This window comes from Perca fluviatilis, chromosome 1, assembly GCF_010015445.1.
Source record: "Perca fluviatilis chromosome 1, GENO_Pfluv_1.0, whole genome shotgun sequence".
In the NCBI taxonomy this organism is placed as follows: Eukaryota; Metazoa; Chordata; class Actinopteri; order Perciformes; family Percidae; genus Perca; species Perca fluviatilis.
The window spans coordinates 17,717,917-17,730,033 of NC_053112.1; the positions used below are offsets into that span (position 1 = coordinate 17,717,917).

The 12,117-nt window shown below is 37.8% G+C and overlaps 1 protein-coding gene across 3 annotated transcripts in view; it reads right to left on the reverse strand.

Annotated features, from left to right (window-relative positions):
• LOC120560159 (polymeric immunoglobulin receptor-like) overlaps positions 1–12,117 on the reverse strand; it is a 60,926-nt gene that overhangs the window by 24,360 nt on the left and 24,449 nt on the right. The window contains exons 1-3 of one of the 3 annotated variants that reach the window (XM_039802387.1): positions 5,128–5,481; positions 4,586–4,885; positions 3,222–3,332 (exon numbers count right to left, since the gene is read on the reverse strand). In XM_039802387.1, the coding sequence (XP_039658321.1) occupies positions 3,222–3,332; positions 4,586–4,885; positions 5,128–5,470 (754 nt within the window). In that variant the 5' untranslated portion in view covers positions 5,471–5,481. Of the gene's footprint in view, positions 1–3,221; positions 3,333–4,585; positions 4,886–5,127; positions 5,482–12,117 lie in introns of those variants that run through there. The other 2 variants (XM_039802395.1, XM_039802377.1) reach the window with 2 other exon arrangements.

The window sequence follows — 12,117 nt, forward strand, 5'->3', positions numbered from 1 at the left end:
AAAATGAAGTTGCATATTAAACTGGGCCTATAATAATGTGTAGGGCGGCATAAAGCCTTTATAATTTGATGAATTGTTGGCAGGATTTTATAAATCATCTTTAATGTTACATAGATGCGGCACAGTAAGTCCGTGGATGGCTACCTTAGCGACTACCTTACCTATAGGCCAGTAAGGCTATCATCAGTGGGGATTTAATTTTGCTGATAATATGTTGGAATTATGTTTTGACATTTTCATTTTTTTTTTTTAACTTTTAAAAATTGACAATAATTTGGAGGCCCCCCTGCATTGACTCTGAGGACCCCCAAGGGGGCCTAGTGTTATTTAGCTTTTCACTGGGCAAGAACAGAGAAATCTTATTAGAATTGTGGGGCTTAAATAAACTAATTATGTGCTTTTTTTTTTGGGGAGATGGGGGATGACACACAGCAAAGGGCCTCAGGTCGGACTCGAACCCGAGCCGCTGCAGAGGACTCAGCCTACATGGGGTGCACGCTCTTACTGAGTGAGCTAGAGGTCGCCCTGTGATTTCTTTCTAAATATGATTATATATTTTACAATTTGCATCTCCTAAGGTATGTTTTCCCACCTTTCAACTACTTTAAAATGTTGTTGAAAAATGTCTTAAACATGCAACTAGATTCAAAATATCAAGCAAACATTTATTTACTAAAAAGAGAAACAGTTTGTCTAAGCCAATATCTTGTTGACAATGAAAATCAAAAACGGACATAAAGGCGAGTGAAACCTATAACTATCCATCCATCCATCCAACATCTGACATCAGTGGACATTGGGCAAGAGGCGCGGTACACCCTGGAAAGATCGCCAGTCAATCACAGGGTGAAACCTAACTACTTCAAATAATTTATTCTCTAAATAACAATTTGCATTTGTTCTTACTAATATGCCTATACATTATTATTTGGTGTACTATATCCTGCAGTGATAAAAAGGGAAATAGACAAAGTAAAATCTGAAAAAAGTAATAGGAAAATGAATCAAACAAACAAAACGTTTTTTTCTCTTCAAATTAATACAGATGAATTATTGATGGGCTGTGCAATCTGGAATATATTGCCGATTGGTTCTTCCATCTGTAGGATCAAGTCTAATAGTAAATTCAGTGTAACAATCAAACAGCACCAGCAGAGGGCTCACTGTGACACACACTAACCAGAAGTGTTTGACTGTGAGTTTAGTAATAGGAAATGGACTTGATCAGTGAGTTAATCTGAAGAAAACTACAGCTCAGGTTGTCAGTTAGATCAAGTGAGTGTCAAATTCTGTTTATTAAAACCGTATTGTAGTAAAAAAATAAATAAAATTGTGAGTGTGTCTTTATGTGTGTCAGGATAAACAGAGAGACAAGCAAGCAAACAGAGCTCAGCCACCATGGACAAGTTTGTGTGTGTGTGTGTGTTTCTCGTTATTACGGTGCATAACATACTGGAACAATACTGAGCAACATGTTGTTGCTGGTGACCACTGATTAAATATGTACATTGAAGCGATACTGGCGTTAAAGACCTGCTGATCGCTGTCCGATTCTCTGATATGAATGCCCGCATTGCATTGTGGGATACCGGCTTTGAATGCGCCACAGCTCGTATCATATCGTAGTGTTCTGTCTTACAGCATAGGCCTACTGTAATATTTCACCGGTAAGAAGACCGAAATAATATTATTAAAATAAAGAAATGAATAGCATTATAGTTTTAAAAATATCAATAAACAACAACGCAATCCAGCGTCCCTGGTAATAAGACAGAAATAATAACATTAAAAGAAATACAGAGCCCATCAACCACGATAAGATCTGGTGAATAAATGTTGATTAAAACAGCTGTTATAGGGCTAAAAATACAAAAAATACCAATCTGCTGCAGCCCGACTGGCAGAAAGAATCGCGCTGTGATCACGAAAGATGCTTCCCACTGAAATACATTAGTTTAAAAAACGTGCTGACCATCACGAAAAAAAGAGATAAACGTGTCCTTGTATATGAATCAATAGATTAAATTAGGTGAACATTTCATGAACTGCTGTGAGACTGGGTTGTCTCTCTGTGAATATTACTGGAAATATAGTGTCATGCTCTAATTTACTACAATGACTCACTTGAATATTTCAGTTCATCAAATGTTTGAAACTATGTGTCGATGTTGTTTTTATATCCTATTTATATAGTGCAAAAAAAACAATAGTGGTCAGTTGTTTCATTTTGTTTATTTATTCACTTTAAGTAAAGGTGCATTCATGAAGGTAACTTACATTTGGTGTATTTACCTTGTAGGTGAACTGGTTATCATGCCTACAATTCTTATATTGCAGTTGTGCAACAGTTATATTAACAATAAGCAATCATAATGAATGTAAAAGCAAAAATGTAAAATCTAAGTTGAAGAAATTAAATAAGCAATGACAATAAGTACTTAATATAACTGATGGTAATTATAAAACAAATCTGTACAAATAATTATGTTACTGTAGTTTTCAGTAAGACAATGGAAAGGTTAACCATAGCGGTACGTGAATATTTGCTGGTGAACTGTTAATTGAGATACAAACAGGATCATTTGGGTACAGATGTGACCCGAAAATGCAAGGTTTGATCACAGATGTGCATGCTGTTCATCTCCTATTGGCTATAATGGAAATTTGATTACAGTAGATATCATCTGTTGTGGTGTTGTTTTGGTACACAGAATCTTGTTCGGCTTCACCTGCGTCATCGTGGTGTTGACAGGCGCTCTGTGGTTTGGAGGTCCGCTGCTTTGAGTACACTACATCTTGATTTTGATAAATCTAAAAGAGAATCAGCAAAAATAAACAGAAAAGAGGGTGAGGTTACTCAGATTAAAGTAAAAAAAATATGCACATGAAAATGGCTGAATAATCAGCAAGCTGGTCATTGCTTTGGCTCAATAGGTTACTTGTTTCAGAGGAAAACCCACTTCCATTTAAAGGTCAGATTGTTATGGAATTTGGTGTGAATTTTCATTGGCCAAATGATTACTAATAATTTTGGGTATTAATTTTCCTGTAAATGACAACCAGAGAAATAATTTTCACATCCTGAACCACAGAGTAAAAGAGTGCTGCATCTGGGGAAAAAAAACAGAACAGAATAAAAATATATACACTTCCTGAAAACACACAGCCACACACACGCACATTACCTATGCACGCACGCACGCACGCACGCATGCACACACCTTTGATCTCTTTTCCAGGGATAGGTGTTGCTTGTGATCTGACAGGTTCCACCACAGTGAAGGTAGGAACCACATTGATAGTAGACATCACAGTGCTGGTCTGCTGAAAGTCTGTTAGAGAAAGGCAATGTTTGTCAGTCAGTTGGTCCAAAGTGAAATGGTCCAAAGTGAAATATCTCAACAAAAGGAATTGACATGAAACTTGGTACATATGTTCACTTTCCCCAAGCAGAGGATGAAAAACTACTGCATGGATTGGCCAAACCATAAACTATACAGGTTCTCAGATGATGTATTCTAATGATTTTAGTGATCTCCCTGACTTTTCCTCTAGCCCACCTTTAATTTGTCTCAACAACTGTTGGATGGATCACTATGCATTTCTATATAGACATTGATGTTCCCCAGAGGAAACAATGTATGTGTATAATAATGTCATCTCCTGACTTTTCATCAAGCTTAATCATTAAGTCCAATTTTCTATTTTTCCAGATTCTAGCAAAACAAATTCCCGATTCCAGAGTCCCTCAGCGTATTTCATAGTCAGTGCTAATTAATGGATATTAGCCTGCTGACATGCTAAACTATGGTGATAAACAACACTAATATTACATATGTGAAATACATGCTGTATATATCACACTTTCAGTTCAAAGAGAAGCAGTTTGAGTAAGAAAATCTCTTGTTGGCAAAGAAAGTCAAAAACAGACCAACAGAAAGATATTCAGCCAACATTGCAGCCTGCATTCAGCTCAGAGTAGCTCACGGATTTGATATGTTTTGTTTTCCCTACCTTGAGGTTGTCTCAACAATTGTTGGAAGGATCACGATTAAATTTTTTCTTCTATAGAGATTAATATTCCCCAGAGAATAAAAATTCAATAATGCAAACCCCTGACTTTTCATCCAGTGCCATTAATAGGTATAATTTTCCAATTATCCTTTATTGTATGAACAAGTAACTTCAAAACTTAAGCAGCATATTTTATGTTTAGTGCTAATTAGTGAATATTAGCATGCTGACATGGTGGTAAACTATGTAAAGATTACACCTGCGAACTACACACTCTGCAAATCAGGCTTTGAGTCATCAAACTATGTTTAAAAGACTATACCCTTTCTTTGATGGAATATAAAAGCTAAAGGCTATAACGTTTGCAATTATTTGATAGTCTATAGTTTCAGGAATCAAGAAGGAAGGAGGAGGGATTAAATCCGTTATGCCATGGTGTCATGATGCATACCTAAGCTGAACCAAGTTTATGAAGCGGAGCTCAAACCTCGATAGAACTTACAGCTAGAGTCATTTTCACTGTCATATATTGAGCTGTATTCTCCGTCTCTCTTACTCTTCAATATCTTACCTAGTGACAGCTGAATCTTGGTGTAATTACCAGCACTCCACTGTGAGTCTGAACCACACCAGTATGTCCCAGCATCCCCTGCTTTCAGCTCTGTGATCGTCACTGAGAAAGAGCTGGATGCAACATCTTCTTGCAGCATGAACCTGCTTTGACTCGTCATCATGTCTTTACAGTTTTTGTGGTGGTCTCCCTTACAGAGGAACTTCCTGTTATCCTTGTGATGTGGTGGATAGGGACACTGCATAGTTACTGGGCGTCCCACAAAGCCGCTCAGTTTGTGTGACATCACACAGCACCACTCTGTCAAACAGAAAGAAGATCAGCCAACATTGCAGCCTGTATTCAGCTCAGAATAGACATTTTTCCGCTTCCTTTTAACTGTTTGGTAAATTTTGACAAATCATCCAAGAGTCAAATCAAACCTTTGTTTCTTAAACCTTTTGTAATTTTTTCTCAATACCTATTTTATAAAAAGTGCTTCCTAGCTCATTTACATTCTGTGAAAAATAACTGTTTACCACAATATGAGGTAGATCTTTTACCTTTGACTTCTAGCTCAAAAGCAGAGAAAACATCCAGGCCAGTGTTTCCATGGACACCACAAAGGTACGACCCAGAATTATTTTGGGTCAAACTGGTAATGGTCACTGTGAATTTCCTGGATTCCATGTCATCTGTAAGTGTGAACTGTCCCTTTTGTTTGTTGTCAGAGGAGATTAGTGCGTGCTGCAGACATGTGGAGGGCTGGTTTCCTCTACAGATGTACTTGAGGCTGTTCTGGTACTCAGACTCATACGGACAACTGAAGGACACTGAACTCTCCTCATAACGTTGGACTTTGGTGGAATGATCACAGCAGCTGTCTGTCAGTAAAATGAACAACATCACAGACTGTTAGAAGCCCAGATATGAGAATTCAGATTCTTTACTTGAGTCAAAGATGCAATATCACATTGGCTATAAAAAATGTATTGAAGTATAATGGAAAGGTAGCTCTGGCACGCCCGCCGATAGGGGGGGACAAACGGGTCTGTTGTCCCGGGCCCACAGTAGGGGGGGCCCAGAACTGGGGGCCCAGAACTGGGCCCTCATTAAATTATGGAATAATTGAAAAACATTTTTTTAAATAGGCCTATTTGTGGAAAAAAATATGTAATATTTGAGTTACATAAAAGCTTTTTATTTGTTTTCTTCCTAATTGTCCTTGAAATAGTGGTCAAGAACCCCCCGACCCCCAACACAAAAATGGTTTGGCCACTGATCAAAAGTTGATGTTGTTTTCAGTAGATTTGAAGTTCAGTATACTCAAAATGTCCGGTCAGCACAAGTCCGGTGCTCAGAAAAGGAAGGAAAAGAGAAGAAGAAAATAGAGGCCTTAGAGATTTTCTAAACAAATATTTTAAAAAAAAGGTGGTGACGGTGAAGCTGGAACTGTCAACGTAGAGCAAGGTAAGAAACAGCGCAGCCAACGTTTACGAGCCTTGTAACGTAAGTTAACAGGCCAGCTCTAATGTTAACGTCCATTAGCTTGTATAAAAGCCTGAGACAACACGTTCTCTCTGACAGAAAGAGTTGAGTTTGGTAGCTCCGTCAGAGAGGATGAGACAGAGAGGAGAGAGATCCAGCTGCTGTCAGGTGACAGAGATAGTGATGCGGGAGGGGCCCGCTGCCTCGCAACGGAGGGACAGAGTCAGGCTACCGGGTGAGAGAGAGAAAAAAAAAAAAAAAAGAAAAAAAAAAAAAAAAGAGAGATGCGGGAGGGGCCCGCTGCCCTGTCGGAGAGTCTGAGCAGGATGGATCAGAGACTGATCACATTAATTTCAGTGAGAGATGTGAGGAGAGGAGAGGAAGATCAGATTAGAGAAGATGAGAGGAAGAGCATAGGAGAGGAAGAGCATAGGAGAGGAGCAGGAGAGGAAGAGGAGAGGACCAGGAGAGGAAGAGCAGAGGAGAGGTACAGGAGATGAACAGGAGAGGAGAGGAACAGGAGAGGAAGAGCAGGGGAGAGGAAGAGCAAGGAAAAAGGAGAGATCTGGGCGTGGGGGGGGGGGCCATCTAAGCTTATCTCGTCCCGGGCCCAGGCAAGACTGTCAGCTGGCCTGGCTCTGGTTCGCTAAACATAGTGAAAGCATCAAAAGTAAAAGTGCTCATTATGCAGGCAGAACTACCCCTCTCATGTAGGTGTAGGAGCAGCATAGCTGATTTATGTGGAAACAAGTACAATAAGTGTTTCTGAAGTGAAGTAGAAGTATAAAGTGTAAAGTAGGAGAAAATGAAAATCTTCAAGTAACCTTAAGTACCTCAAAAACTGTACTTCAGTAATTGTGCTTAGTCATATTCCACCACTGTAAATGTGTCAATTGTTTAATGTTCTGGCGTCATACCCAGAACACATTATCGTGACAACCTGTAGCAACTAAAGAAGAAGGTCTAGATGAGTCATGAAATAATTAACGTTACTTGACGAGTGGAAATTTAGCACTGGGGTGTATCTCGCAATTTATTCACCTACTCTTGTTTTACCCATTCCCTTAGGGGCCGGGAGGGATATCATAACCAGTTCTGGTAATCCCACACCAGTATTTCCCAGCATCCATACGCCTCAAATCAGAGATTGTCACAGTAAATACCTGTCTGTCATCACGGATGGAGTATCTGTTCTTCTTTGCTTCTGTCGTCGTAATAAGAACATCATCACTCCCACAGTCATTCTTGCACAGGTACTTCTCATAAGACTCATAACCCTCTCCATAGGGACAAGAAACTTGAACTTCTCTCCCTTCATACCCAGACACACGGATTAACCCTGCTGCACTCCTCACACAGCTGAGAGCAACTGTAAAGAGAAGACAACATGAAATGAAAACAACAACCTGGAAACGCGACGTCATTACAACTTTTCATGTTTTGTTTTTTTTATTTTAGAGTTAGGCAGCTTCACTGAACATATAACATGCATTTTAATGTGATGAGAAGTCTATGATATAATTTGTATATTTCCATGTAGACATAAATCAATGCTAGCTGTGTTACAGCTGTTAAATGAAATTGCAAAGACCACCAGTATCAAGGTGTAGTAATCTGCCATGTTGAATTAGAAAAAAAACTGATATATTTACTAATGAAATAAGAAAGAACTTACTGCACAGGGTGAACAGCAGGCTTTGAAGTCTCCACCGCCTCATTTTATTGCATTACAGTTTCAAAGAAATAGAAACTGCAAAAGCAATGTTGCCAATATAGAAAATGTTACACCCACATTATGTTTCAGCATACCATGCAAACCCTTTCACTTCTGCATTAAGATCACATGTTTATCAACCTTGAACTATCACAAATGAATTTCCTGTCTTGTACAAACTTGCAATGAACTGCTATGAATCGTGAAAAGAGGGTACAAAGAAAACAAATTCACTTGCACTCCAATTAGGTGGGTATGATTTAATATTTGTATGAAGTACAAACGGTTCCCTTTAGTTTATAGTTACTGAACTGGACAGAAACGTGAAAGCAAAGCAACCGACAAGTGCAACACATTCATGGGAACTTCTGCAACAGAGTTGGGAAGAACGTTCTGAAGAATATTTGATTTCCATTGTAGAAAGAATGCCAGGAGTGTGTTCAGCTGTTATATCTGCCAAAGGGGGCTACTTTGATGAGTCAAAAAATGTAGAATACATTTTGGTTTATAAATTGATTCCATGATTTCTTTTTTAACTTAAATTGTTCATTTGTTCTATTCTTTCATTTCAGAGTACAATAAGACGTTGAACTGCATGAATTTCAATAAAAACCTGGAAAAATTGGGGTGTTCTAAAACTTTTGACCGGTAGTGTATATTGTATAAAATGAAGATGCATAATAAACTGGGCCTACAATAATGTGTAGGGCGGGCCAGCCTTTTTATATACATTTTTTTGCATAGAATAATAAGCTATTAAAATGTGAATTGTTGGCAGGATTTTATAAATCATCTTTAATGTTAATTAGGGGCCTAGTGTTATTTAGCTTTCACTGGGCAAGAACAGAGAAAACTTATTAGAATTGTGGGGCTTAAATAAACTAATTATGTGATTTTTCTTTTTCAAGATTTTTTTGGGGCTTTTCCCTTTATTTTATATTGACAGCGGATAGACATGAAAGGTGGGAGAGAGATGGGGGATGACACACAGCAAAGGGGCATGTCGTACTCCAACCCAGGGCGCTGCAAAGGACTCAGCCTACATGGGGGGCACGCTCTTACTGGGTGAGCTAGAGGTCCCCTGTGATTACTTTCTAAATATGATTATATATTTTACAATTTGCATCTCCTAAGGTATGTTTTGCCACTTTTCAACTACTTTCAAATGTTGTTGGAAATATATCTTAAACATGCAAGTAGATTCAACATGTCAAGCAAACATTTATTTACTAAAAGAGAAACAGTTTGTCTAAGGCAATATCTTGTTGGCAAAGAAAGTCAAAAACGGCCATAAAGGCGAGTGAAACCTATAACTATCCATCCATCCATCCATTATCTGACATCAGTGGAGATGGGGCAAGAGGCGGGTACACCGTCATGTCGCCGTCGCGCAATAACAGGGTGAAACCTAACTACTTCAAATAATGTATTTTCTAAATAACAATTTGCATTTGTTCTTACTAATATGCCTATACATTATTATTTGGTGTACTACATCCTGCAGTGATAAAAGGGAAATTCTCTTCAACCATCAAAGGGAAATTCTCTTCAAATTAATACAGATGAAGTCAACAGTATGTATGGACTGATAAATAGTTATTAAATGGGTTATGCAATCTGGAATGCATCTGAAGTATTGGTGAGTTCATTTGTTTAGGATCAAGTCTAATAGTAAATTCAGTGTAACAATCAAACAGCACCAGCAGAGGGCTCACGTGACACACACTAACCAGAAGTGTTTGACTGTGAGTTTAGTAATAGGAAATGGACTTGATCAGTGAGTTAATCTGAAGAAAACTACAGCTCAGGTTGTCAGTTAGATCAAGTGAGTGTCAAATTCTGTTTATTAAAACTACATTGTAGTATAAAACAAAAACATATTGAGTTTAATGCAACAACTTCAGAAAACGAATCCACTGAATTGTGAGTTTGTCTTTATGTGTGTCAGGATAAATAAGAGACATTCAAGAAAACATTAGAGCTCAGCCACCATGGACAATTTTGTGTGTGTGTGTGTGTGTGTGTGTTTCTCGTTATTACGTTGCATAACTTACTGGAACAAAACTGCAACGTGTTAAAGACCTGTTGATCGCTGTCCGATTATCTGATATGAATGCCCGCATTGCATTGTGGGATATCGGCTTTGAATGCGCCACAGCTCGGTCATATCGTAGTGTTCTGTCTTACAGCATAGGCCTATTGTAATATTTCACCGGTAATAAGACAAAAATAATATTATTAAAATAAAGAAATGAATAGCATTATAGTTTTAAAAATATCAATAAACAACAAAGCAATCCAGCGTCCCTGGTAATAAGACAGAAATAATAACATTAAAAGAAATACATAGCCCATCAACCACGATAAGATCTGGTGAATAAATGTTGATTAAAACAGCGGTTATAGGGCTAAAAATACAAAAAATACCAATCTGCTGCAGCCCGACTGGCAGAAAGAATTGCGCTGTATTCAGGAAAGATGTTTCCCATTGAAATAAATTAGTTTAAAAAACGTGCTGACCATCACGAAAAAAACGAGATAAACGTGTCCTTGTATATGAATCAATAGATTAAATTAGGTGAACATTTCAAAAACTGCTGTGAGACTGGGTTGTCTCTCTGTGAATATTACTGGAAATATAGTGTCATGCTCTAATTTACTAAAATGACTCACTTGAATATTTCAGTTCATCAAATGTTTGGAACTATGTGTCGATGTTGTTTTTATATCCTATTTATAAAGTGCAAAAACCAATAGTGGTCAGTTGTTTCATTTTGTTTATTTATTCACTTTAAGTAAAGGTGCATTCATGAAGGTAACTTACATTTGGTGTATTTACCTTGTAGGTGAACTGGTTATCATGCCTACAATTCTTATATTGCAGTTGTGCAACAGTTATATTAACAATAAGCAATCATAATGAATGTAAAAGTAAAAGCTAAAATGTAAAATCTAAGTTGAAGAAATTAAATAAGCAATGACAATAAGTACTTAATATAACTGATGGTAATTATAAAACAAATCTGTACAAATAATTATGTTACTGTAGTTTTCAGTAAGACAATGGAAAGAAAGGTTGAACCATAGCGGTACGTGAATATTTGCTGGTCAACTGTTAATTGAGATACAAACAGGATCATTTGGGTACAGATGTGACCCGAAAATGCAAGGTTTGATCACAGATGTGCATGCTGTTCATCTCCTATTGGCTATAATGGAAATTTGATTACAGTAGATATCATCTGTTGTGGTGTCGTTTTGGTACACAGAATCTTGTTCGGCTTCACCTGCGTCATCGTGGTGTTGACAGGCGCTCTGTGGTTCGGAGGTCCACTGCTTTGAGTACACTAAGTCTTGATTTTGATAAATCTAAAAGAGAATCAGCAAAAATAAACAGAAAAGAGGGTGAGGTTACTCAGATTAAAGTAAAAAAAATATGCACATGAAAATGGCTGAATAATCAGCAAGCTGGTCATTGCTTTGGCTCAATAGGTTACTTGTTTCAGAGGAAAACCCACTTCCATTTAAAGGTCAGATTACTAGTAATTTTGGGTATTAATTTTCCTGTAAATGACAACCAGAGAAATCATTTTCACATCCTGACCTTTCTTCTGATGCCGTCATGCGGCCAGAATGTCCACTTGCACCCAAGAAATATCAAAATCTAATGGGCATATTATCCTCAAATTCTCAGAGCACGTTCATGCTCTCAAGAGGATGAACCCCTTCAGTTTTAGATCCCGATCTTTTCTCAACCAACCCCATGAGATTAGGTTATTATGTGTACAATTTAGTCACATTTCTTTTGATTTCGATGATCCCACTTCTTTCCCACCCTAAAAACAAACTTTACATATTGAGCCCCACTAATAGAAAAAAATCATCACTTTTTTTGTGTCCCACACATTTGTAATGTGGACCATAATGAACATTGCAGCCTCTTGTGTCTATTAGCAGGCTTTGTATTTTTGTTTTCTTACATCTGATACACTTATCACTTCCTCTGTTTCTGCTGTCTTGGTTTTGTTTCTGTTCATGTTGCCTCCATCTCCTTGAAAACACACAGCATAAGAACTGGTTAAACAAGTTGTGTGCTCCACTTTAACCAGGATCATAGGAGTTGATGTTCCTGTGGACCCTGAATTTTGTCTATTGGGGAACTTTACAAGTATTCACCGCTCTCTAAACAATACACAACTCAAATTCATTGAAATTGCTCTATGTGTGGCTAAGAAGTGTATTGCAGTGTCATGGAAATCTGACTCCCCTCTTCATATTGATAGATGGACTGTTGAGATGAATAGCTGCATTCCCCTGGAAAAAATCACTTACTGTCTCAGGAAACGATATG